General features: G+C 47.8%; 11 protein-coding genes across 11 annotated transcripts; 4 read left to right on the forward strand and 7 right to left on the reverse strand.

The window, feature by feature from the left end:
* Positions 1-1,049: 1,049 nt before the first annotated feature.
* On the reverse strand, positions 1,050-2,387 carry FOMMEDRAFT_142953 (acid protease; the record flags this gene model as incomplete). Its single annotated transcript, XM_007270724.1, has 6 exons — positions 2,290-2,387; positions 2,020-2,221; positions 1,678-1,966; positions 1,544-1,618; positions 1,191-1,487; positions 1,050-1,135 (listed from the first exon to the last, which is right to left on the reverse strand). Exons 1-6 carry the CDS (start codon positions 2,331-2,333, stop codon positions 1,050-1,052), a joined length of 993 nt encoding a protein of 330 aa, XP_007270786.1. The 5' UTR covers positions 2,334-2,387.
* Positions 2,388-2,890: 503 nt separating this feature from the next.
* On the reverse strand, positions 2,891-3,271 carry FOMMEDRAFT_161080 (uncharacterized protein; the record flags this gene model as incomplete). The annotated part of the gene is made up of 1 exon (XM_007270725.1): positions 2,891-3,271. The coding sequence occupies one exon, from the start codon at positions 3,269-3,271 to the stop codon at positions 2,891-2,893; it is 381 nt and encodes a 126-aa protein (XP_007270787.1).
* A 363-nt stretch (positions 3,272-3,634) lies between these two features.
* On the reverse strand, positions 3,635-6,171 carry FOMMEDRAFT_31481 (WD40 repeat-like protein; the record flags this gene model as incomplete). The annotated part of the gene is made up of 11 exons (XM_007270615.1): positions 3,635-3,739; positions 3,760-3,825; positions 4,118-4,136; positions 4,199-4,214; positions 4,308-4,374; positions 4,664-4,694; positions 4,855-4,977; positions 5,040-5,511; positions 5,570-5,791; positions 5,846-5,984; positions 6,169-6,171. 11 exons carry the CDS (start codon positions 6,169-6,171, stop codon positions 3,635-3,637), a joined length of 1,263 nt encoding a protein of 420 aa, XP_007270677.1.
* A 449-nt stretch (positions 6,172-6,620) lies between these two features.
* On the reverse strand, positions 6,621-7,313 carry FOMMEDRAFT_31482 (uncharacterized protein; the record flags this gene model as incomplete). Its single annotated transcript, XM_007270616.1, has 2 exons — positions 6,621-6,940; positions 7,055-7,313. The coding sequence occupies 2 exons, from the start codon at positions 7,311-7,313 to the stop codon at positions 6,621-6,623; spliced, it is 579 nt and encodes a 192-aa protein (XP_007270678.1).
* Positions 7,314-7,737: 424 nt separating this feature from the next.
* On the forward strand, positions 7,738-11,064 carry FOMMEDRAFT_128598 (uncharacterized protein). The gene is made up of 9 exons (XM_007270726.1): positions 7,738-7,843; positions 7,965-7,992; positions 8,052-8,113; positions 8,163-8,220; positions 8,275-8,416; positions 8,470-8,932; positions 8,985-9,221; positions 9,274-9,497; positions 9,551-11,064. The coding sequence occupies exons 1-9, from the start codon at positions 7,818-7,820 to the stop codon at positions 10,915-10,917; spliced, it is 2,607 nt and encodes an 868-aa protein (XP_007270788.1). The 5' UTR covers positions 7,738-7,817; the 3' UTR covers positions 10,918-11,064.
* A 402-nt stretch (positions 11,065-11,466) lies between these two features.
* Positions 11,467-12,801, forward strand: FOMMEDRAFT_68712 (uncharacterized protein; the record flags this gene model as incomplete). Its single annotated transcript, XM_007270639.1, has 1 exon — positions 11,467-12,801. A coding segment is annotated over one exon (1,335 nt), but the record flags the coding sequence as incomplete, so codon positions are not given.
* Positions 12,802-13,285: 484 nt separating this feature from the next.
* Positions 13,286-15,070, reverse strand: FOMMEDRAFT_31485 (uncharacterized protein; the record flags this gene model as incomplete). Its single annotated transcript, XM_007270617.1, has 1 exon — positions 13,286-15,070. One exon carries the CDS (start codon positions 15,068-15,070, stop codon positions 13,286-13,288), a length of 1,785 nt encoding a protein of 594 aa, XP_007270679.1.
* Positions 15,071-15,593: 523 nt separating this feature from the next.
* Positions 15,594-16,570, forward strand: FOMMEDRAFT_113479 (S-adenosyl-L-methionine-dependent methyltransferase; the record flags this gene model as incomplete). Its single annotated transcript, XM_007270727.1, has 3 exons — positions 15,594-15,867; positions 15,924-16,114; positions 16,175-16,570. 3 exons carry the CDS (start codon positions 15,594-15,596, stop codon positions 16,493-16,495), a joined length of 786 nt encoding a protein of 261 aa, XP_007270789.1. The 3' UTR covers positions 16,496-16,570.
* A 106-nt stretch (positions 16,571-16,676) lies between these two features.
* On the reverse strand, positions 16,677-17,508 carry FOMMEDRAFT_161086 (uncharacterized protein; the record flags this gene model as incomplete). The annotated part of the gene is made up of 3 exons (XM_007270728.1): positions 16,677-17,041; positions 17,101-17,368; positions 17,428-17,508. 3 exons carry the CDS (start codon positions 17,506-17,508, stop codon positions 16,677-16,679), a joined length of 714 nt encoding a protein of 237 aa, XP_007270790.1.
* A 5,216-nt stretch (positions 17,509-22,724) lies between these two features.
* Positions 22,725-23,210, forward strand: FOMMEDRAFT_95194 (uncharacterized protein; the record flags this gene model as incomplete). Its single annotated transcript, XM_007270657.1, has 1 exon — positions 22,725-23,210. One exon carries the CDS (start codon positions 22,725-22,727, stop codon positions 23,208-23,210), a length of 486 nt encoding a protein of 161 aa, XP_007270719.1.
* A 788-nt stretch (positions 23,211-23,998) lies between these two features.
* Positions 23,999-25,929, reverse strand: FOMMEDRAFT_148902 (Nop-domain-containing protein; the record flags this gene model as incomplete). Its single annotated transcript, XM_007270729.1, has 5 exons — positions 23,999-24,122; positions 24,174-24,595; positions 24,647-24,764; positions 24,825-25,666; positions 25,722-25,929. The coding sequence occupies 5 exons, from the start codon at positions 25,924-25,926 to the stop codon at positions 24,036-24,038; spliced, it is 1,674 nt and encodes a 557-aa protein (XP_007270791.1). The 3' UTR covers positions 23,999-24,035.
* Between the last annotated feature and the right edge of the window lie 180 nt (positions 25,930-26,109).

The raw sequence follows: 26,109 nt of genomic DNA on the forward strand, positions 1-26,109 counted from the left end.
TGCTGTCTGTTAGACCGGTCTGTTTAGTTCTTCTCATATCTTCAATCCATCTATAGCTAACACATATCGGTTCTCGTAGTCATATTCCCTGTGATTAAGTAGTAGCTTATGGGTTTATAGAACATTAACAATACTGAACATATAGATGTTATCCTTTCTGCAATTCTATTTATCGCAATCTAAAACGTTCCCTCCTAAAAACTCGGTACATCGCCTATAATAGACAGCAGATCAAGAAACCACCAGGGAAGCAAACAGCGAATCGATACGGCAATCCAAAGTGACAAAGTGTGCCTCGTCAACTGTTTTGGTAAATTCAGTGATCCACTCCGCGGAAGGGATACCAGGCTCTTCTGGTTCTTCTACAAATGCAAAATTTCCATTTATGGTACTAAAAGGTGGTCGTTCCGCTGTTTTGAGTGTTGCAGAGCATCTGTTATATTACTTATAACTTAGTACAAGTAACATCTTCCTTGCCGGTGGACCTCCGTCGCCGTCTCCTGACTATACGTTCACGCAAGCAACCGTCGTCTGGCTCAACCCACATAACCAGTCAATTCATCCCTCGTGCTATTTTTTTTTCTATCATAGGACTACATTAATTCAACTACACTTCGCAAACGGGTCGTATATGTACAGTTCGGTCTGGTACAAAATGGGAGGACTTATATACAATATCATGGTCCAAGAGATTCAGCAACGGCGAAAGTGAAAGTCCGATTTGCGTTAAGTATTATCAGACTTCACATACCAGTCTTAACACCACTTATGTCGTCAGACACGTCGGGCAAGATCGTGGAGAAGAGAGCAGCTACCATAATAAAACACGCACACAACCACCATTCAGCTCAACCCACATATCAGTCAATTCATAGTTCGGTATCGTCTGATTACTAGTACATTAATTCAACTACACATTGTAAACAAATCGTATATGCACAGTTCGGTCTGGTACATAGTGGAAGGACCTATACATTGTAAATCATAGTCCAAGAGGTTCAGTCCAATAGCAATGGCGAAGGTGTAAGTTCAGCTTGCGATTGCTTTGCCTAGTTGGTTTCGGCGTCCGTGAACTGAGTGTTAGCAACACCAACACGTGAATTGGTAGTGTCGAATACAGTGTAAAAGCGTTGCACTGCAACAGTGTCAGTATAATAATACCACACATGGGTAACACGGCTGAAACTTACGCCACACGAAGCCATTGATGAAGTCAAGGCCTTGTCCGCTGTTTGTGCCGTTATCGGCAGCGACGAGATAAATCGAATTGTCGTCACCACCAAGGGTGCTATTCAGCGATCGTGGCCAGATCTGTGCGTTAGGAGTCATCTCGAATGTGGTTCCACCGATCTGGAAGAATAGGCTTTGCAGATTGTTGAACTCGCTGCTTGAGAGCTTGAGGAGACCTGTTGCTTGGTCCATGGTAGCGCCAGTTGCACGCTGATATGCCGAGAAGGCATCAGACGCAAGGTAGAGGAGTGTCGTTCCTACAAAACTCTGTCAGCACGACCTTACGGAAGGAAGGTGAGATTAATGATTGTACCGGTGTCCACTATTCCTGCTGTTGTATCAAGGATTTGAGTACCCGAGTTTCCATACGTGATGGATTGATCAATTCCTTTATGAAAGGCACCTCGTCAATACCTGAATCGTACACGAGATAATGATACGACATACCCCAGTAATTGCTAGCAGGGCTTGTTGATGTGATCGGTACGTAGGTAATCTCGCCCGTGATTTTGGACGAATCAGTACCGCCGAAGGTTAGCTCGCCGTTCAGCATGCCGGAGGCAGAACCATCTGAACCAGTCGTAGGGACATAGCTAATACCAACGGATTCTGTCGGAATCGTGCCTTGTTTGAAGAGATTGTCTGTCACGGTCGGCACAACTTGTCCACCTTTAACCGTGCCGTCCGTCAAATCAGTCGGGCCAATACCGAGAATCCCATCTACGTCGTTGAATCCCTGAAAAGCAATGTCAGCTCTAGAGGAAGAGAATCAAACGAACTTCGTCCTACCTGTGCCTGAGAGGACACGCCAATACCCTGGTTCTTGATCACGAGTTCACCGCCAAGGGTGACCTGGTCCGTGAACTCCTCACCACTGAAGGAGCCTGAACCATACGACACTTGAATTGTTCTACCACTATCTTTCGACGTTGATGTCTTCTTATACTTCTTGTCTGCACCGACCCAGGTGTTGGAACTTCCTGTGTCAATCCTTTGTTGATGAGATGATCACTAATCAGTCGAAGGTAGTCTCTCTAATTAAGTTAAAGGATTGCATACAGAAGTGTGTAGTCAGTGGCAGGGGAGCCAACACCAACCTGCATAGTGTAGGTTACGGCGGCATCGGTAACATCGATGCTCGGTTCCTCAGCGCTTGCGAAGGGCTTTTTCGCGCGTACGTGGGCCTTGACTGCCTTGTTATGCACAACGGCAGGACCGTGCGGCGAATGTCCTTTTGCAAGCTTCGCAATACGTGCACGGTCTGCTGCTAGTACCTGGCGTGCATTTCCACCCTTCGAGAGGCGAGCAGCGATGGGGAGGGCCTTAATTACGACGTGACTGTGGTGCGTCATCTTGCTTGCAGATGTAGAGAATAACTTGGATGGTTGACAACCCGTCGTGAGTTCGTAGTAAGGGGGATGATATAGACTAAGAGACTTTGATAACAAGTTGTTTGGTGAGGGATGGATCCGAATGGAATGGGTCCCTTTATATGCAAGAGAAGACCCTTTGCGTCACGCAGGCACAGAATGATGCACATCTCCAACACTACGAGAGGAGCCTAATTAGAGTAAATGACAGAAGACGGTTGGTGCAGTAGCTGCTCCTAGGAGACCTCAGAAAGAAGCTAAAATCGGGAGCCGCCAGCAGTGCATCACAGTCAGTCACACTCAGGAGGCAAACCGATTCTCATGCCCAAGTTCCGCTGGTTCATAATACCGGTATCACGATAGCAACGTCTTCCAGGACTCAGAGTCATATCGCCCAAGCAGACTTTTTTTGCTGTCAGACGAGCATCAGCATGAGAAGAGACACCTCCAAGGAGACTGCTCTGACAAGGTTCGCGGGCTCCCATCGCGTGGTGTGCAGTCGCCATAGCTCCATCCCCATCTGACATCAGAGAATATGAGTTTACAAGCGGGCCCTCAGTACGGAAGAAATAAAAGCATATGCAAGAGATAGCAAGAATAATCGGATGCTGTGCTAAATCCGCACGGAAGCGCGTGCCCCAGATCCCATTTTGGAATAGATTTTCAGTCATCTCCGTCCATATGTCCGGCTTGACACAGCAAGTGTAGTCCCTGGCAGTGTCATCTTGTCTTTTTTAAGGCTTTGCTAATGAGGTGGATGCACTGTGGTGATGTACTGCACTACCAGTGCGGAGCGACCGTGGTGGAACGAAAACAATCATACAACCGGCGGCTGCTTTTTGATCGGTCCAAATTTGGACTCCTCAGTATCAACTATTTCTTGCTTAGCCTCTGTCAAACTCAAATGAGATTCACACCTCATAAGCGACATCCAACAAGCTTCCGAGCCAGCTGCAGATGTAACTAGTGATAAGGAGGATCCCCTTTGCTCCTTATCTCGCTGTTTTTATTGTTCCGAAGCGACTAGAAGAGAACTACTCCGGGACCGCAAGACTGAATTTTCTACTTCCCTCGCCATTGAACCACCTCCACTTGTGAGGGACTATCGTCATGCCGCATGCATGACGAGTGATTGACAACTAAAGTGGTTCGTATCAACCTTGATGTATTCCCACTGTTCATCTGCTTTTTCCAATGGACTCTGTAGTCCGGTAGACTCCACAGCCTAATAATAGCATATTCAGAATGAATCTAAATGGTTTACGACGATTAATCTTGTTAATATGTGTGTGGAATCCGGATGGTAATATAGGGGGTCAAACGCCATCAATGCCATGCACTAGATTCCCGCATGCTGTCCATCGCATGAGTGGGGTACGTCGGAGCTTTGTACCTTTTACTAATACTATGGTTGACACGGTTCAATAAGCCAATATAGACCGAAACTCCTTTTGCCTGTTGTTTCACCTGAAACAGAACAACATTCTATTATTTATCTCCTAAGCCCTCCCGCTTACATATTGGAGGTAATGGGGACTGGAGGCTAATATATTCTAACTTATTCTTACAATAACTCATTAATGAAATCGTCAACGTACGTGATCTCGCACAGTACTAGTAATAACGTTTTAAACAAATGGGGCAGTGCGTATATCTATCCATTCCCGTGACTGAGCTCACAGGACGTGGCGCAATATTGACACTGACAGATTACTGATCTTAACACCATTTCTTGAATATCAATATTGTTGGACGCAATCATCGCACGCCAAATCTAGTGCGATCATCGAGGTAAATATGGTTGTGTGCATAAGAGAATATTGTTTTAGAAGATGAGTTCTTGACGGCGAGTCGAAATGTGGGGATATTCGTTAGCGGGCGCATCATGGCAATGACTGTCGTCACCATATTTCAGCTTTCCTTTCACATGGGTATTGGAAACTAATGATCCTCGAATAACAAAGGAGGTGAGAGCTTCCGTTCAAAGTGACACAGCATTAATGACATTACGACAGATACACATCATAATAATGAAATTGCCACTTTCTAGCACATCAACGTACATCTAGCCAAGCACATGACAGATAGTTTTGGCTATAAGGAAACAATGAAGGTGGGACGGTCGGACAAGGCGGGTGTGAGGTGCTTTTGTCGGGGTGATGGAAGGGCCGTGATACCAAAGCAGTCGGGAGAAGCGAGGACGAAGGGGCAGACGTGAAGCAGCGATTCTACCGAAAGCGAGATAAGAATCTACTCTTCAATCTCGAGGTCTCCGTATGGCTTTGCCTTGAAATAACTGTCATCGAAATGGTGCACTCGGACAAATCCGTCTTCTCCTCCAGAAGCATAGCCCTTCCCAGACGGGTGAACAGCCAAACTAGAAGAATGGGCAATATAATAAGAATGAGGTATCAGTCAAATGATAAAATACACGCGTACGTGTTAATAGGTCCGAAATGGCCTTTTACCCGCCCCAGTTCTTCCTCAAAGATCTTGTGCCAAAATCGGGTCTCGAACTTTCCTTGTCGTGACGAAGTTGTCGTAACGCTCATCGCATCTTGTCCACCCCCAAGCAAGACATATGGCCTCAACGTGGCAATTGCCGCGCTATTAAGAGGTGTCTCTGTTTGGTATGTCTTGAGCACATTTAACGTGCGTGTATCATGTAATCTTGCTGTCTTGTCCTTGCTGCTTGTGATGAAATATGTTCGGTCCGGAGAGAGTTGCAAATCAGTTACAACGTCCATATGTGCCCGCTCGTTATTGTTCACTTCTTCGCCCGTTTTAGCGTCAAAGAGTGCCACTTTTCCAGACTCATGACCGGTAAGGATGAGGGAGGGCGTGAGTGCGAAGGTGCAAACAGTGGGTTTTGACCCAATTGGGTTGAACATGCTTCCGGGTTCTTCTGATTCTGCAAGTAAAAAAACATCGTAAACTCGCTCAACAATTAAATACAAACTAGTACATACGGTCTCTCCCGTCGCCTTCACGATTGATGTCGAAAATCCGGATGGCAGATTGATATCCCATGCGCTGCTCTGTAATGCACACAATCTGCTTGCTGTCTGCGCTGAACGCCACGCGCTTCACCGCGGTCGGGAACTCCCACGTATACAGACAGCGTCCAGTAGATACCTCCCATAGCTTCATCGTATTGTCTGCTGCCCCTGAGACGAGGAATCTTGATTCATCTGCACATAAAATCATCGGTTACATGCGCATAAAATAAAGGATGAAAGACGTACGGTCGACGTCGATTGTCCAGACTGTACCATTGTGTCCATCATACGTCCCAAGCCGCTCCCCGTTGTCTGAGAACCAGACGTTGATTACCTGGTCCTTGGAGCAGGAAAAGAGTAGGTCTCCCTCCCTGTTAAATTTAATCTGTGTTAAAGAACGTTCGTGACCTATTGACGACCGCCAAAATCAAGACATCCAAGAAACTTTGTCAGCGAAAAATTGTCCCGAAAGACCCAGGTACACAACATGCCTTGAAGAAGGATGGGTCTCTGGCAAAATCCAAAAACGTAAACGTAAAGTGTTTGAGAATAATAAGGCATGTACTTACCATGGTGTTTATAGAAGTGGACGAAGTCTATCGCGGCGCAAACTTCAAAATGTTGTCACATTTTTTCCCACAGTCAGGAGCCCATAGCCTGTATTTCCTTTTAAGTCCTTACTTACCACTTTTATCTGTCGCTTTTACACATTATTCGTCACCCTGTGTTTATTTATCTTATTGGATGCTTGATTCTTAAATGTGCCCTGTGCTCTAAATTAGTCTAATACTAATAGCGTCGTCCGTGTGCCGAATTTGTTCATAGTCCCATGGCACGTTCATTTTGCTTAAGGAAAGACCATGGGAGAATATACAATGGGATTCATTTCTATTATGCTTTGAATCCTAACGAGGTGAATCACTGAGAATGTGCATTGTATTGTCAATACATCGTACAGTGAAGTGATAAAGCATCTATTCCTACAATATAAACGAAACAGCAAAAGTATAGAGAGAACGAATTATTGATTCCTACTCAGATTTCCCGGATAACGAGGTCCTGTTACGGTGGCACCACTGCTCTCTCCGTTCATTCTTGATATCTGAATAGTGTAGCTGGAAGGATGATCCGAAATGTGGCTCGCTGGATAGCCAGACGAGCTTTGAGCTGGTTTGGATGATGGTAACATGCTGCGCATGATAGTCTCGATATCTCGGGATGAGGGTTCTGGAGTGAAGAATGCTGGGCCTGGATTTTGTTGTATAATAGTGTCGTAGAGCTCTTCGTCTTCAAGCTCTTTGACCTTTTCTCGTAAATTCTTCATCACGCGCTCGAACATCACTACAAGTTACGGTGGGATTAGCAACCGGGATCGAACGAGAAGCACAAATAAAATTGCGAAGTGAAAGTGATCGAAGCACTACTGTTTATTGAATAACGAGCCAGGCAACTCACTTTGCTCTTCTTTAGCATCCTTTGTCCTTGGGAGAATGACTGGTTTGGGAGGTCCTGCCTCTGCCCAAGTTGTCCGCCTCAATCCGATTTGCTCCTCGGTCCTACGCGCAAATTCCTCATCATCAACATCCGCATCCATTACGGAGCTCTCATCTCGACCATATTCGGTGTTGATCGATTCCGCTGGTGAAGGCGCGCGAATTACGGGTGTCGCATAGACGGGCTCGACGACGTGCGTTGTATGACGTGTTGCAGGCATCTTTCCGTGTGAATCGTACGAACAGTTGACTCGAGCAGCGCTTCCGAGATTAGCGAATACTGGCCGATAGATGGAGTTAGGTGATACGAGTCAGGGCGAGACGAACACGGGACAAACAAGAGTCAAGAACGCGTACGCGTTAATTACAGGTGTTGTCCTTCCCACGCTCATCTGACGCGTAATATACTGACTTTGCTCAGTTTAAATTCACTCCTCCGAGAAAGCTTCAAAATTATCGTGTATTTGTGTAGATAAACACACTAGAAGCGTGTTTATTCCGTTAATCCAAGGAATTTTTGTTGCAACAAATTTTACGGTGGTGTTTTGTGTTTGTAAATTCGGGCTCCGACTAAAAGCGCGCAGCTTAGCAATCCCCTCGTGCTCGCCAATTTAAAACAGACGCGTCGCGTAGTTCCCTCTCTTCACCATCCTCCCATCTCCTGTCTCTCTTCTGACTCGCCTTTCTTTTCGACTCTTGCTATCAAACTCGACCGGCAAGACGAGATGGCCTACGTTTACAAGCGAGGTGAGTGCCACACACGCTTTTTACTTCCTTGGTGTGTCTGACTTGTTTGCGCAGACGGGTACGTACAGCGTGACCCCCCGACCAGACATTTGCAGTGTAACTTACTCATCATTCCATTCCTGCAGACGCAAAGAGCGTGTCGCATTCGACAAGGTACATAACATGTTTCCGAAACAGTCGATGCCGTACGAGTTGCTAATACCTTCATATAGATCACAGCGCGTATTGGCAAGCTGTGCTTCGGCCTAGATCCTAAGCACGTTGACCCAATTGAGTGAGTCTACAGATAGTATCTGCTCTATTGATGCTTACGCGAGGGGTAGGATTACGAAGAAGGTTGTTGCAGGAGTATACCAGGGCGTCACGACGGTGGAGCTTGATGTATGTCTACTGGCTCTTCTCTGCTATAGTTCCTATTAACGCTCCAACACTCAGAACCTTGCTGCTGAGACCGCTGCGTATCTCACGACCAAGCATCCTGATTACGCCATTCTCGCGGCCCGTATTGCCATTTCCAATCTTCACAAAGAGACCAAAAAGAAGTTTTCTGCGGTCATCAGTGATTTGTACAACTATGGTATGCATCTCATCTACTTTCGTCCTTCATGACAGCATCTCACTCCGATATAGTAAACCCAAGAAACGGGAGGCCCGCTGGTATGATCTCAAAGGAGACATACGAGACTGTCCGGGACAATGCCGAGCTCCTTGATTCTGCCATTGTCTATGAGCGTGATTTCCATTACCAGTACTTCGGCTTCAAGACCCTTGAGCGTTCCTACCTCCTCAAAATCAACGGCAAGATTGCTGAAAGGCCGCAACACATGCTCATGCGCGTTGCTGTCGGCATCCATGGTCGTGATATTGAGCGTACTATCGAGTCATACAATTTGATGTCGCAGCGTTACTTTACCCATGCTAGCCCCACATTATTCAATGCCGGTACCCCGCATCCTCAGCTTAGCTCATGTTTTCTCGTGACTATGAAGGAGGACAGCATTGACGGAATATACGATACTCTCAAGCAATGTGCCATGATTAGCAAGACTGCTGGTGGCATTGGTCTCAACATTCATTGCATTCGTGCAACTGGGTAAGATCCTTGGATAATTAAATATGATAACGTGCCTAATCTGTTCCAATAGTTCGTACATTGCTGGTACCAATGGATACTCTAATGGTATTGTCCCTATGCTTCGAGCCTTTGATGCAACGGCTCGTTATGTCGATCAAGGAGGCAACAAGCGGCCAGGGGCTTTCGCAATTTATATCGAGCCGTGGCATGCTGATGTCTTCGAATTCCTTGATCTCCGAAAGAATCATGGAAAGGAAGAAGTCCGCGCTCGTGACCTCTTCTATGCCCTCTGGATTCCTGATCTTTTGTAAGTCTCCTTTTATCTTGCGTGTGGATGGTATTTTCTTACGCTCCCCTAGCATGAAACGTGTTGAGAGTGACAGTGATTGGCCTCTTTTCTGCCCGAATGAAGCTCCGGGCCTCCACGAAGTCTGGGGCGATGAATTCGAAGCTCTCTTCGAGAAATACGAGAATGAAGGCCGCGCCAAGAGGACTGTCAAGGCTCAGAAGCTGTGGTATGCTATCATTGAAGCTCAAGTCGAAACAGGCGGACCCTTCATGCTCTACAAAGATTCTGCCAACCGTATGTCGATATATCATTCCTCTTGTTGACTGCTTTGTCTCAAGTCGATCCAGGTAAATCAAATCAGCAAAATCTCGGGACAATCAAGTCGTCCAATCTTTGTACCGAGATCATTGAGTATTCGTCTCCTGACGAAACCGCCGTGTGCAACCTTGCCTCCATCGCTCTTCCGTCCTTTATCCGGGGTAGCACTTATGACTTCCAGAAGCTGCATGATGTTGCAAAGGTGGTCGCTTTCAACCTCAACCGTATTATCGACGTCAACTATTACCCCGTTCAAGAGGCGCGCAACTCGAACATGCGTCATCGCCCAATTGGCATTGGTGTCCAGGGTCTGGCTGATACGTTCATGGCGCTCCGCCTCCCTTTCGATTCGCCTGAGGCACGCGAACTGAATGTTAAGATCTTTGAGACTATTTATCACGCTGCTCTAGAGTCTAGTAGCGATATTGCTGCTGTCGATGGACCCTACTCATCGTGGAAGGGTAGCCCTGCTGAGCAGGGGAAGCTTCAGTTCGATCTTTGGGGTGTTGAGCCGAGTGATCTGTGGGACTGGAAGTCGCTCAAAGAGAAGATTGCACAGACCGGTCTGCGTAACTCTCTGCTTCTTTCACCCATGCCAACTGCATCGACAAGCCAGATCCTCGGTTTCAATGAATGTTTCGAGCCCTACACGAGTAACATCTACACACGCCGAGTACTATCCGGAGAGTTCCAAGTTGTCTGCCCATGGCTATTGCGTGAGCTCGTTGAGCGCGGTCTGTGGGACGAGCAAATGCGAAACCTCATCATCGCGCACAATGGCTCAGTACAAAACATCCCTAGTATCCCGGACGATGTGAAGGCAATCTACAAGACTGTCTGGGAGCTTTCTCAGAAAAAGATTATCGATATGGCTGCAGATCGCGGGGCGTTCATCTGCCAGAGCCAGAGCTTGAACATCCACTTACAGTCGCCGACGAACGGACAAATGACAAGTATGCACTTCTACGGCTGGAAGAAAGGCCTGAAGACCGGAATGTACTACCTCCGCACGCGTCCCGCTGCACAGGCTATCCAGTTCACTGTCGACGCTGCTGCTGCTAAGGCTGCTCAGAAACAAGGCATTCCTGTTGCTGCAGTACCTACCCCAGTAAAGGCTGTGGTCCCCGTTGCTTCGCCTCCACCTGTAGCTGGTGTGAACGGTCGTTCATCCGAGCCGCCAGCGTCACCAACGCACTCGCATTACGCATCGCCTATACCAGAGCCTCTAAAGGCGGAGGAGCCTGAGCCGTTATCACTCGACGGCAACGCCTCAAAGGCAGCCGAGGACCCAGAGTATGCTGCTGCCTTGCAACGCCAACGGGACCGTGAGCTTGCCGAGGCTAAGCTGATGTGCACTTTGGAGAATAAGGAGGCATGCTTGATGTGCTCGGGTTAAAGAGCCGTGTTGTTTCTCGTTTCTTTTTGATCGCTGTGCATTCCTAACAACGTTGTAATCCCACCCATGAACTGTGATCGGCTTGTGTTAGTTATCCTTGCATGTTGTTCCTGATATGTATGCTATGATAGGATTGTTCAATATAGACATGACCTCACTTTAAGCGGTAGACTGAATTCTGTCTGGCGGTGTAGCTTGTAATAAGCGCTGGAACAGATCGGCAAGTGTACAGTGCACCGTGCAGGATATATAAATATATGCGCGACATCAGCGACGCTATTCCACAACAGAGTTGGTCACGAGACTGGTCTCCCTAATCTCACCCACCACGTCGCTGCCATGATACTGCACCTTTCTCACCTAGACAGCCCAATGAATACTCTTCTTCATGATAACGACAATGACGACGACGCTCAAACGACAATGGCAACCAGAAATCCATGGAGGCGCTCATGGATCGACAATCAGGACACGGATGCATCGTCCACCTCCGACCCGACGGAGACTACCAACGACGAGCAGCTCCCGCAAGGAGACCACAGTCCTCTGGATTCACTGCCTATTGAGCTGCTCATCCATATCTTCTCCTTCTGCATTGAACAAGACCCTGACGTTGCGGCGTCCCTTTCACTCGTTACTCATCTGTGGCGGGACATTCTAACGGACCTACCCTCTCTCTGGACCCACCTCCACCTCAGTGATGCGCAATTCGACTCGCGACGGCTGCGAGCCAAGGCAGATCTCTGGTTGTCGCGTAGCTCTACGCTTCCCCTTGATATCGACCTCGATACGCGCCACAGGGACTCTGTGCTTCCATTACTCTCATATGCGCTTCAAGGAGCACCCAAGTGGCGGAGTGTGTCATATCTGCACTCGCGAATGCGTTTCCTGACGGTGAAAGATGGTGCGGAGCCGCGCTTGGAATCTCTGCTTATAACGCTAGCACCGAAGAAGGCGATGGAGAGTGATCTGCAGCTGGTCTCACCGGAGGAAGCGAATAGTCCTAGAACGTGGTGGGGAGGCAGGGATTCTCCAATGACGAAGAATTTCAAAGCGGATGGTGAACGACTTCGAGAAATGTATGTTCTTGGTGTACGACGCCTACCGTCTCCAGAGCAGGTCGCTCCATTTGACGCGGTGACCTCGCTCGTGCTGATGAATAGCAGTACGGAATGCGATTTCCCGATGCACCAAACTGTTCCCTTCCTTTCTGCATTCCCGGCCCTACAATCTCTTGAACTGTCCAACTTCAACGAGCTCTTCCTTGTGCACGACCCAGAGTACAGACCAGATTGCGGGCAGGTTGCACCTGCGGTGCTCCCAAATCTGCGTCGACTTTCTGTACGGGGGATCTGCTCATCGCGATGTATCCTCAGTCATCTACGTGCACCGAAACTACAGTCTCTCATCCTCGTGCATATCAATTCATCCAGCATTTTTGAACACCCGACACCCGGTGAACCAGGAGATAGCGAAGACGAAGCACATGATTTCTCCCGATCGCCATGGACGGACCACGCAACCGGCATGGGTCTCCGACGGCTCTTCGCAGAGGGCGACTGCGAGTTGCGAGAACTTGTGATGGACTACGCAGATCTCCGCACGAAGGACTTTCGCTGGTTATTCGAGAGGCTTCATCGTCTGGAGAAGTTCACCATCGTCGCATCGGACATGTCAGATAACGTCATGCGCGCTCTCGAAGTAGACATTCCCTATGACTCTGATGACGAGGAAGACTGGCAACTCGTTGATGAGACAGTACAACTACACACTCGGGCAATTCCACTTCGCCCACCAATCCTTCCAAATCTCACACGTCTCAAGTTCTCGAAATGTCAAAAGATGTCAGGAGAGGCCGTCGTTCGTATGATCCACTCGCGTGTACGCGCAGCTGAGCGCGGGCTTGTCGCCAAGTTTGAAGAACTCAGTACGACCGAGTGTCTTCAAGTTACTGAGGTACATCATCAGTCGTTACAGGCGTTCTTCCCTCCAGAGGCGAGACTTGTGTATGCTCCTGGGTTCGAAGAAGAAGAATGACTAGATGAATGAAAGGAAGAAAGTAGACATGAGTGTGTATTGTATTGTGTTTTGTGAGTTATGGTATTCTCCTTATTCTTGTTAAGGGTTGAGTTGTTGTCTTGCCCCTCATGCTTTTCCCTTTTGTTGTGGAGATATACACTTATAGACTCTTTCCTCGCTGTTGTTACACTCCTTTTTGCTCTACCGGGTTTGTATCCATCCACGTAAAGTATTTACGTATCTAAAGTATACAACTTCGAACACGCTGTATGTACACAACTTATTCCTCAAATATATTTTTGTACATTTATTCTATATACACAAAGCAAAGCAAACTACAACCAATGAATTACGACAATGCATCAATAACATACTGATTCAAATGTTCCCTATTATGTCTTACAAGTTCAACTCCTAACTTCTCGCAAAGTTCCCTCGTCCTTGGTAAGTCTACATATGGATCAACCAAGTCACTCCGTCCCTCCTCCGGTCCATAGCCCATCCCCGCTCCAGTCCTCATTCCAGTAAGAGTTAAATCAGTCTCACCAGTACTCACCAGTACACGCCGCAAACTCGGCATGGGCGCAGCACCAAGCGTACCACACAGTCGCTGATCCTGCGTCCGCCAGTTAATCGCGCTGTACGTATAGTGCATGTGCAGTTCTTCCAATGTCACTGGAAGGATGAGCGGAGTGGAAAGTGCAATGCCTGGCATGCGGATGCCATCGATGAAAGGCCCAGAGCGTAAGCGGTGTAATCGGACGCGTCGGAGAGACGCACACCTCGCGAGAAGGTCTTGTAAGTCCGTATCGTGCATCGTTGCACCGACTGCACTGCTCGTGTCGAGGTAGAAGAGCTTAATTGCAAGTGAGTGGATGTGAGGGAGGAGAGGAGAAAGCGAAGCGAGGAGGTGCGAAAAGTCGACGTGTGGGTTTGTGTACATTGAGTTTGAACCAGTTGGGTCTAGTAAAGAAGTTGGCAGAGGTCTTGAAAAGGTGATATGCAAGTCGAGCGTTGTGAGAGAGTATGAGTTGCGTGGTCGGAATAGCCAGGACAGGTAAGCAGGTGGAGTTGTCAAATAGTCATCACGAATTTGCAGAGCCGTGAGACTTGCAGGCGGAGTCAGTTCGAGAACCCTTTCTCGCATCTCTAGCGTGTCAGAGACTGTGGGCCTTCGCGGACAAGTCCAGTTGAATATCGATAAAAACCGCAGATTAGGTAGTTTTGAGATGGTTTGACATAGTTGCGGCAAGTACGGACAATGATCTCTTGACGATACCAACCAAAGGCCCTCAAGACTGGTCAGTCCAGCGATGGAATTTAGAACGAGATCAAGTCCACTTAAATCAGCAAGGTGTGCACTTTCAATACTTAAACAAAGAAACCGCAATGTAGACAAGCGTGAGATAACAGAGGCGAGTGTACTCCAATGCTCACGTGCCACCGAAGCTTCATGAAAGAAAGTACACGTCTCGCTCTTCGGAATCTTGTACGCAAACTCGCGTACACCCGCTCCACATGCAGGACTGCGTGCGAATTCACGGAGGAAACGCCGGGAGGTGAGGATGGCGCGTCGACGCAGGGCACGTTGAGCAAGTTCAGTCCAGGAGCGGTGTACGAATGACATGCGTTTCAGGCATGTTTGAATAGTAGATGTTCTTGCATGAGTCTGTGAGTTGTAGTAGCGAGACCCTTCTGAAGATCCAGGTGTGGCGTCTGTTTCGTAGTCGAAGTGTTCCATCTGGCTGACGAGTTCGTCGATGAGGAGCTCGAACACGATGGAGGGCATGCCTACAGGCCCAGTGTTCTCCGAGGTAGCTTTGAAGTACTTGCAAGATCCAGATGCAGGACTAAACACAGAACTGGAGTGTGCTCTCTGACTTCGTTCTTCCGCTAATTGCCGCCGATGTTCGGATATCCGTATATCAATATCTGTCGCACTCTTTAAATTGAGTTGATCCATGTCAAAAGAAGGATCGCGTAGGATATCCAAGAGAAGGTTGAAATGCTGTTTCGACATGCCGTGCTGTAAGGGGAGTTGTGCGAGGAGCGCATCAGAGTGAGAGTTGAAGGGAATAAGGAGACCTGTCTGCGGCTCGAAGAGCCTTGCGCTGTCTACTACACGCGCGTTCATCTGATGAACTCACCCCCTGTCCTACGTGAAGTTGGGTAGTGAGTGCAATGAATGTCTGGAGACAACGGGAAAAGGTGAGAGATGAGATGGTAAGGACGCAAGTGGCGAAAGAGCAAAGCAATGATACTAGTCATTTTTCTTTGCCTGCAAGAAAGAATAATATGCAGGCTACCAGACTGATAAATACAGGAGCTTGACCCGACGAAGACGGTACTCCCATTTATTGCGGCTGATCATGTTGAGGGTGAAGAAATAAGGATGTGAAGGCGAAGACTACGAAGTCAAGTTCCAACACATAAAGAATCGTGAGAACTTGTCTCGTGCCAGCACGTGATCGCACGTACTGTGCGACGGTACTCGATAAGATTAGATAGTCGCACTTTGCGGCGATTGTAAATTAGCTGGAACGCCTTTGGCCGCGGAACCTTCGCAGTTACAATGGTCTGACTCAGACAATTTGAAAGGTATAAAAGTGTTCAATACTCGAGCTTGGAAAGACCAGCTTCCTACAGCACAAGTATCAATGGCTACCACTGTTAATCCTACTTCTGACACTACCGTCTCTCATCATACTCACGAACATCCTCACGGAGAACAAGGCCACGAAATCCATCATGAACATCACGGTGCAATCGACTATGCCGAGGCAAATCGAGAGTACTTCAATAAGACAGCAAGTGCTTATGACGAGAAACCGCACCTCCAAGAGGTCGTTGCTTCCATTGGTCGTGGTCTCTTGAAGGAATATAATTTCGATGCGGACAAGACGCACGTCATGGATTTTGCATGCGGTACTGGTACGTATATTAAACAAGTTAAAAAGCGTTCGATATAATGACACGACTTTATTCAGGGCTTGTAAGTCGGGAACTTGCCCTGCATGCAAAGAAGATCGTTGGTGTCGACATTAGCCAAGGCATGGTCGACATATACAACACTCGTGTCAAGAACCAGGGAATTCCTGAAGAAGAAATGCATGCGATTTGTGCCGATATCAAAGGCGAGGAGGGCGAACTTGACGGCCAGAAATTTGACGTCGTAGTTGTATGTTTCCATCACAGAAACTTCCGACGCCATTCTAATGATAATATTTCAATATGGTAGTGCTCAATGGCGTATCACCATTTTGCTTCTATCACAGATGTGACGCGTAAACTGGTCTTCTTCCTCAAGCCAGGCGGTGTCCTGCTCGTGATAGATATCATTAAAGGTGCAAGCCAGACTTTGATGGGACAACACATGAACGACGCAGAACGTAAGCATCTCGTCCCTCATGCGGGTGGATTTGACGAGGCTGCACTGCGTCCCGTATTTGAAGAAGCTGGTCTTGTGGATTTCTCTTTCCGTCCGCGCGTTCGTGTCGTTAAGGGTGATAAGGCGGTGAACGCATTCATTGCGAAGGGGGTTAGACCTGTTGTTAGCTAATCGAGAACTCTTCACGCCCCATTGATGTACAATGATGAAAGTAAGGTTATATGTGCTAAAGAGGCCAGACGTGAACAAATAAATCTACCGAGATGAGAAAGTCCTGCTTTCCCATACGTCGTACATCTACTAAAATAAACACACGGACAAGCAAGGCAGGGCCATTATGAAATAGGTGGTCTTAACCGTTGATTCCAGGCTTCTCCCTTCCATCCTCCTCCCTATTTCCAACCTCCTGCTTGCTTCCAGTATCCTTCTGTCTAGATCTACCATCTGGATTTGAGGTAGGGAAGTCTGTAATACTAACAAGAGCTAAGACCATGAAAAGTGCTACTGTTAATGAGATTGATACACTTCGTGACTGCTCGGCCCAGACAAATACTGACAATCCCACAAGGAATGTTGTGGCAGAGTAGGTAAGCGGAAATATGGATAAGTCCACCAACTCCCTGGAGCGTATAACATAGTCTTCTGCATGTATTGTTGATTGTTGATGGTCGTATTCACTGCCACGGCCATCAGCAGTTTCAGCCAGAGTATTGTTATCTTAGGTATCATGTAAGTGGTTTCCTCTGCTATCAAATCCAACTGAATAAAGTGCTCACATCTTGTAGATACATGCCAGTGTCTGACTACTTTCCCAGTAGCAACTAGTAGTGGGGTGAATCCTGATGATTTCCTGAGAAAATTTGAAGCAGCAACACTGGCAAACCCCAAAATGCAGGTTGACCCAAGAGACAGGGAAATTGATATGAGAGGAAAGGCTTCTACAACATGATCGGGTTGTTTGTCAGGAGTTCCTGCAGGTCGTGCATTAAACGATCCTTGTGCATACTGCAAGAATGTTGCACTCAAGGATGCCATGAAGATGGACTAAGAGGTCAAACTAATTGTTCAATACTCAGTCAACTAAAATAACTTATTTTATGTACAATGGTAGCAAAGGCAGTAGCTAAATCCTTAACAGAAGTGACCTCATCCCTTTGCTCCTCGCCTTTACCCTTCTCCTTCATTGTTGTCTCAATTCTCTTCAAACATTCCAGAATGCATTCCATAGTATTAGAATCTTAAAGTACTGGAATTCAGGACTATCCAACGGGGAAGATTCCATGCTAATGAACATACCGGGTTCTTTGCCAGTAGAGGATTCAACATTATGATAGGTTGACACTGCTGCCCATTGAGAGTTAGATTTGCCAGTATCCAGAAAGGTCGCTTGCAAGGTTTGTATTACAAAGGAGTTGAGAAAGCAGAGATAAGTAACAGTGAAAGTGTATTGCTGGAGCAGAGTGTATGAGCAAAGCAGCACCTTTTTATACTAATACTCATTTACCGAGTGCTCTTTGTGTTAGAGAAACACACTGTTGTCATGTATCTTATACCGGCCTTGCTTTCAAAGAGCAGATCATGCATGTACAGGTCATTCAGATAGCTCAAATAACTGTACAGGTCAAATACCGCATTGTAACACTATAACTCCGATCGATATATTTTGTGGTAAAGTACTGTCAAAGACGATTTAGGAATGTACAGAGTGCACATACAACAAGGTTTGCTGTATTTAGTCATATTAAGCCTTTGACCTTGAAGACAACTCGAGTGTGGAGTGTATAAATAAGCATTAAACGCTCATAATCCGAAGTGCTCGTCACATTAAATTCGGCGAAGCGGGTCAGCATAAACGTAGGGAGGTTATGGTACGAAATAAGTTTCCCAGCTCCTATAGGCCCAGGTCATAAGTCCAAATGTGAAGATTGTGTTATGTATTTATCTGATCAACGGCAGTGACAGAGCTCCTTCCTTCACGTTGCAAGTGAAAAGAGACGCTCAGACTCTCGGCACAAGGAACATTTGGAATGGAGTTTATCCGCAGAAGGAGACAAAGTTTAGTTGGTGGACGAATAGGATCCTCGGAGACCAAACGAAAGCTGCGTAACTAACGTAAGCACGTCGGCTTGTATAGTGATAATATCCGTCTTAAATCCATTTCAGACCTAAGCTGCTGTATGATTGCATGCAGTTAGCATTTTTTTCTTTTTCAATTCTCCACACAGAAGAATAAGAGCACCTAGGGAGGGTCCTTAAGGGCGGACAGAATCCAGAGAACTGCCAAGGCGTTAAAAGGTGTCTTGTTCGCAGTTAAGCGGTTAAGCCAGTTTGTCACTTGCTGCTCCTCCTGCAAAAAGACGAAATATAAATGCAGAATATTTTGTATGGGTTGGTTTAAGGTTCGAATAATGCCAAGCTATTGATATGCTGTGAAATTGATCCAGAGAGGAAAGTCCAATTGAGATCGTCGATGATGAAGACGGAAGCAAATGTTTGTTTTACGTAACGTAATAAACACGACGCGTGACGTCAGCAACCCAATGTCATTGAACCTTGTTGCAGACAGCCAATTGTTAGTATTGTTAGAAGAAGAATCTTATTCTTGACGACGACGCTCGTGTGTCCTGGCCAGTAACCACGTCTATGCTCAGTCAGCAGCATTCTGCAAAGTTGCGATGTGCTGACGAAGGAGAACAATATTAGAACTTTCTGGTACATTTGAGAGACTTCCGGATTTGGTGCCACTTTCGCACGCGTAATTGGCCCAAACGTGTGGCCGTGTGGACTCGGACGACACTTGGCGGTTGTGCTTCGTTCTCTACCCTCTCTTCCACCAACTACCATGAACAACCAAGACGCAGGCACGAACAATCACAACGACAGCAACCGACCAAGACAGAGAGCCCGCACCGGCGGTCAACTCGATCCAGCGGTGGAAAGAGCGTTTGACTATCTCCTTAATACTCTCTTTGGGAGACCACAGCCCGACTCAGTGGCTCATAACCAGCACGATCATGAAGATGTTGATGTATCGGCCTCGCCACCTTTAGAAACATTATCCTCATCCTTACAGAGAAGCCCAGCTTCATCAAACCAAACTTCACAGCCTCCTGGCGCCTCTTCTTCTGCCAGCATGGACATCGACTCTGGTTCTATTTCCCGTTCTGAGGCGGTGTATACTCCTCGACAAACGGACTCTACTACATTAGGACAGAATAACAGCAGCGCTAGGCAGGATACTAGCGATCACCGAGTTATCCGAAATGACAACGCTGACATTGGTATGCCTGCTTTGCTCGATGTTTCCGACTCGGAGGATGATGCGGAGGACGTTGAGATGTTGGTTAGGGGTTCTACTGCTACTGGATCGGGTATTCAAGGAGCATCCTCAAATGCGGAAGAGGTTTCTGTTTATGATCATGTGGAATTACCATCTTCGGGACCAGCTAATCGTGTGCATCGTACCACAGTCGAAGATGATCCCGACGAAGCACCAGCGCTCAATCCTCATACGATTACGAACCCAGACGTTGTACGGACGGGATTCAGACGGACACGCGATGAGGTGGACGAAGGTGACGAAATTGGACAGAGACCTGATACATCGCTTCCGCCATCAGTGTATGTAACACCTGCTGGAACACCAACGCAAACTCCAAGTCGTACTACTACCCCGACTAGCAACACTGAATCTGGAAATCATCCAGATCGCCCCCGCCGACCTTTGCCTCGCAATGGGCCTCCGCCGTTGCGCCCCAATGGGTTGCCGATGAACACAGATACGTTATTCGGTGCTCCAGGACTCGCCACAGGTGGAACAAGCGGTCAGAACTTTGACTTGAATGCATTATTTCGCCAGTTCTTCATGGGTGCTGGCACTATGGGACAGACGCCCACACAAGTTAATGGCGATGCAAACGCAAGTTCGACCTCTAGCCAAATCCAGATTGGAACTCCTACAAGTGGCCCTCAGGTTCATCCCTCTAATGGGTCAGAGCAGGCGAACGCTGAGAGGCAATCAAGCGGGAACGCTGCTGATGCCAATGTGCGCCGGGAAGGACAACCCTGGGAGGCACTGGGAATGACCTTCCACTTCATCGACGACGGGGAGAATGCAATGATGATGGATGGATTTCCGGGAGGCGGGTTATTCAACCTCGGTTCAATACATCAGCAACGTCAAGGGACACCTGCTCAACGAGATCACCCGCAAGGACAGGAAGTACCTTTTTCTACCTTTGGAACTCGTCAAGAAGACCATGAAGCACTGCGTCCGCTAGGGGAGGCAGTGTTTCAAGCAAACGCGGACGATCGTGCCGCTCAGCCCGTCGGCTCGGGTGATGGCAATGGCCAACGACCCGCATTTATGCCTTTTGTTCCTGATCAAGCGCAACACGATGCCACACGTCCTGCGGCAGCGGCGGCACCTCAAGTAAATGCGAACAATGGGACTGCTCAGCCTGGTACGCCTGGCACCAATGGCGAGCAAGAGTTGAACTGGTTCTTCAACATGATGCGTGCGTTTTTGGGTGGTGCTGCAGGAGGCAATCTAGGGGCTATGTTTAGCGATATGAATCGCGAAGATCCAGAGCGTGCAAGACGGCTCGTTGCAGGTATGGAGGCTGTTCACGAGAGTCTCATCAAGAGAATGGAACGCGTTGGCGGTGCACCTGGTGTGCATGAGGATGTATCTGATGGGACTGATAGTGCTGAGGCGCAATGTGCAGTCTGTTGGGATAGTCTATTAGACGCTGAGGGTGACAAATTTGGGGCTTCTTCGCAACAGGACAAAAATGAAGTGCTGCCTCAAAGCAATGGAGAGGCTGCTACCTTAGATCACACTGATTCCTGGTCTTCGGCTTCGACCAGCGGCTCAAACATTGCAAACTCGGAAGGTACCGATAGTTCATTTACGTATTCTTTAACATCTCATACTAATAATTCTTTTGACGGCATGACAGAGGAGACGCCAGATCATCCTGAATCGGCAGTCGCCTCTGAGTCTTCTGCGTCTGTATCTGGGCGTGATACGGCTGAAGGAAATGAAAAGGACAAGGAAGTGAAAGTGGACAAGGTGAATGATCTTGCATCACTTCCGAAGGTTGTATCACTGCCGTGTGCCCATGTGTTCCATTCCTCGTGCCTCCTTCCCTGGTTCTCGCGTCCCGGTCAGACGACTTGTCCTGTGTGTCGGTTTAACGTCGATCCGGAGAACTTGACATATCGATTACCACAGGCGAGACAGCCAACGCAGAGGGCCCAGACGCCAGCTCAAGCTCTACAAGAACAGCGGCAGCAGAATGTACCCAGGACGGCTGGAGCGGCGACGCCAGGGGAAGGGCCGAATCGACCTCAATGGACTATTCATACGGGTTCCAACATCGGTCCTCAGTGGATCATGCATGAATTAGAGAGCGCAAACTCTCCAGGGCCGATTCCAAGACCTCCTGGGCCTTCGCCAGAAGCTAATGCTACTGCAAGGTTCCCTGGACTGAATTTGCTACATGTTCCTCCTCAAATACATCAAACTGCAAGCACTCCACCCCAAGCCGGGGCGACGAATTTTGGCGTTAGAGGTCCACGACCTCGTTTCCACGTTCAACCGATTCCACCCCCTCCGGGAAGGCGGCAACAAGGACCTTTTGTGCATCCAAATATCAACCTACCACGCTTTCAAGCTGACCAACGGCACCATGCACCGCGTCCCCGAGAGGAAATTCCTGTTCAAGCTGGGCAACCATTTCATCCTAATGTTCATCCGCTTTTCCCATTCCATCAGCAGCTTCAGACTGACGGGCAGCATCGACCTCAGCCTCAACCTCAGCCGCAACAGGGAGCAGAGTCACGACCTAATAACTTTCCAGACGTTGCCCGTCTTCATGCTCATCTACAAGAAGCATTGGCGACTATGCAGCGAGGGCAGCTGCAGCCACAGCAACCCGAACATCCGCAAGGTCAACCAGCAGTGCAGCATGAAGGAGCACCAGCTCCGAACTTGCAATCTGGTGTCTTGCATTTTCGGATTCCTAATGAGCACGAACGTCCAGAAGGTCAACGTCAGGAGTCGCAACAGGGCCAGGAAGGGGAGCAACGTGGCACATGGCAGTTTGGTATGACCCATGGAATGTTTGACCTTGATGCAGGTGAATTGACTACCGTAGATGTAGACTTCTTCGTTGCGCATGGGCCTAATGGTCCTGCCTTTGAACAACGCGATGGTCAGCCTACCGGGCAAGCCAACGGAAGTGCGGGCACTGTTCCTACCGCAACTCCTGCTAATGCATCTGGCGCCGCAGGAGCTACCTCTGCTGATGGAAATCGGCAAGATACCGGTGCAGGTAGACAGGGCATGGGGACCGGCGTTACCTTCTTTGAAATATTCACTCAACCGCACTTTCCCATGCCCTTCGGTGCCCAAGGGACTACCGGCAATGCAGGCCAAGGAGCTACAGGTCCGAGAGGCGCTGAGCGGCGGCATTCAGCACCTGCACGACCGCGCGAACGGAAGGAATGGACGGTTCCTCCTCCTCCAGGTCTTACACTGCGTGAACGCATTGAGAAGCGTGAACGCGAAGCGGGATTGCGTTGTGATGAAGTTAGTTGTAGTCTTGCTCCGACGGATGATGATCCGTTGCCTCATTGGCCGGAAGACATGTTGGAGAAACTTGCCGTCCGACGCGATGGCTCTGCGAACAATGAACCTCTATGCGCGCACCGCTTCCATCCGGCCTGCCTTGTTGATGCAGGTCGTGTTGCGGGATGGGATGGACGTGGCGAAGACGGTGTTGTCGAAGTATCATGTCCTATTTGTCGTACTATCGGACACGTTGAAGAGGAAGAGTGGAGAGCTGGTGAAAAAGCGTGTGGAGCCGCTTTCACGCAATGATGGTTTTAACTTATTTGCTGTCGGTTTTGTTCTCGCGTTCCTTTCTAATCTCTCTTTGTATCATTCTCGAATTGCTTTCGTCGTTGGAACATCGTCGTCTCATTCTCATCTCGGCGCTCATATTCTATTCGATACAAGGACCCTTTAATCACTGTACGCATCACACATCGTTGCTCCATGTACTCCTTTATGCATCATACACTCTTGCTCGCTCCCATCCTTTGGCATCATCCCTCAGTTATGATTGTTTGTACTTGGATTGCTCACGTCAAATGGTCTTTAGACTTTTATGATAGAGATAGTTGTCTTTATCTGGGGACATGTCCTTTTGTTGCTATCATCAAATGTAGTAGTGTAATATGTCCGGAATAAAACTATTGAAGACAGTAATTTTACGCGCCGGATTGAGACTCGGATTTTTTTATAGGAAGCACAATTGGTGACAGGTGCTGTAATGTCACCTTGATGCTTAGTTTGGTTTTTGGAACTGCCTTACGGACGGCAATCAAAGTCCGGTCATTGTGTCGTAAGATACAGAGTCAATTCCTGTCCTGTGGAGCTTAGGTAGGTGCTCCTGACTGGGTTTCGCGCAGTGATGAAATAGAGCAAAGTCGCGATGAATACGGAATCCGCTCGAATTCATTGCAAGCATAGAACGCTTATACGGAAGTTAATCCCTCCGTTCAGAAATAATGATCCATGTTGTGGACATTGAGCTAAGCGATACAGAAAGCCAAAAAATATTGCAAAGAACAAGGTTGAACAAAGAGAAGAAATAAAATAGACGCGAAACGAAGGAAGAAACAGAGAAAAGAGGCAAGGCGATTATTCACTGTCGCTACCAACAGGCCTATTCTTCTTTTTCTCTTTTTTCTTCTCTTTTTTCTCCTTTTTTTCTTCGACCTTTCCGTTCTGCGTAAGAAATCGTCAGTATGAGCAAAATAGCATAGTAGTTTATCTGACCTTTTCTGCCTCCTTCTTTGCAGCTTCTTTCTTTGCTTTCTTCAGTGCTTTCTTCTCTTCTTTCGATAATTTCACCTTCTTTATCGCCTGTTCTTCCACGACCTCTGGTTCTTCGTCCACCTCCATCTCGTCTGCCTTTCGTTTCTTCTTCTCCTTTTTCTTCTTTTGTTTCTCCTCGTTCTCGGCACTCTCTTTCTTCGCCTTTTTCTTTTCCTTCCCTGGCGACGGTTCGATCAACGGAAGGGGAATAGTTTCTACGTCGTGCATCTCCGCGTCCGATTCGTCGTCATCAATTCGTATGGACGCGAGGACTTTTCGCATGACGTCTGCGTTCTTCGACGGAGGCTCTCCTTTTTCGAAGAATGCTAAACGCTCTTCGACTTGCGCTCGGAGGGCATCGCCGAACTTGGCGGTTGGATTGTCTACAGGCCATATGAGTCATAGGAATTCGGTGAGAGGAAATGAAGTTGTACCTGCAAAGCAGTCTATTCGAGACGCTATCGAAGTTTTGTTTGCGAGAAAGCGGGAAATACGACCCTTGTGCTTGGGTCCAGCACGACCAATGAAGGAGGAATGATAGAGTAGCCCGTACTAATAACATTGCTATTAGCATACATCCTATTGTGATGTACGAGCATAACCATAGCACACCTTTGGAGTGTTGCCTTTTGTCTTTAATGCTCGGAAAAGTGCCTTTTCCGCACCCAGAATCTGTACGGTACTGGCAGGGTATTTGCTTAGGTTCGTCAAACTTCCCGCATGACTTATTAGTCGTGCACCGATCCGTTCTCCCAATAATGCGGTAAGACTTGGAGCGACGAGGTTCATCTTCTCCGTCAAATAGCCAGTTAATGATTTTCGATAGTCGGCGAGAGAGACGACCCGGTTCGCGAATGCTGAAATGTTTATCATATCGATTTCGGATAACGAAGCACCCATTGAGCCGCGTGCGGCATCAAGTACGTTCTGTGCTCGAGTGGAATCGTCGTCTAATAACGTTACGAGATCGGGTAACTTAGCTTCATCAAGTTTCTCCTTATCGCCAATAAGAAGAACTGCACAAGCGTATTGATAATTATCGGGCACAAGTTTGACGAGCTCCGGAAAGTGGTAACCGTACCATTCCCGTACGCGCATTGCAAACAAGTTTACATCCTTATCGAGTTGGTCGAGGAGGGCAATGGCCTGAATGATCATGTTGTCCATCCGGTTAACATTGAATTTGACCTTTGCCCGCGAGTATGAGTGACCGAGACCGAGTTGTGCTTTCGTTAAGTCGTCGGCTTGCATACCCTTCAGGAGTTTTGGCGCATGCAGACGAATACCGCGAGTAAGCTCCTGTGAACGTTCCGATGCATCACAATCGATCCCAAGGGCTGCTTTAATTGATGACCCAAGACCAGCTTCAGATACTCCAAGCTTGACAGACGACTTTTTTGCCGCCTTCGATAGGACTAGCTCTAAGAGAGATTTGAGGTGCTCGCTGAGTATACCTGAATAAAATAGATGAGATATCTTCCAATAAAAGTCTAGAGGTAATGATCATACCCTCCGAAATGTCGTTCGCATTCTCTAGCGCGTGAGCGGCAGTTTTGAACGGCGAAAAGCTCAGCAGGTTGACCATTTTTCCAAACTTCGCGACATCGCCAATGGATTCTTGCACAGCCTTCGTCTTCGCACCAATATCTTCATGCTGCTTGACCTCGAAGACGGCATAGCCGGAAGCAGACTCGAAAAGAACGTGAGTCGCCATTGTCGTTGTCGGTGGTGAGCGTAGACACGCCCACACTCAGATTTCAGAAAACTTGTGAGATAAAATTTCCATAATTAGAATGGCGATCCATACTGTGTTACGTAATAAACAAGTCACGTGTATTTCATTAAACTTTAAGCGAAGTGGCTGGCCACAAATCCATCTTTCTCTGCTTCCACATAT

Source organism: Fomitiporia mediterranea (assembly GCF_000271605.1).
Source record: "Fomitiporia mediterranea MF3/22 unplaced genomic scaffold FOMMEscaffold_14, whole genome shotgun sequence".
NCBI lineage: Eukaryota > Fungi > Basidiomycota > Agaricomycetes > Hymenochaetales > Hymenochaetaceae > Fomitiporia > Fomitiporia mediterranea.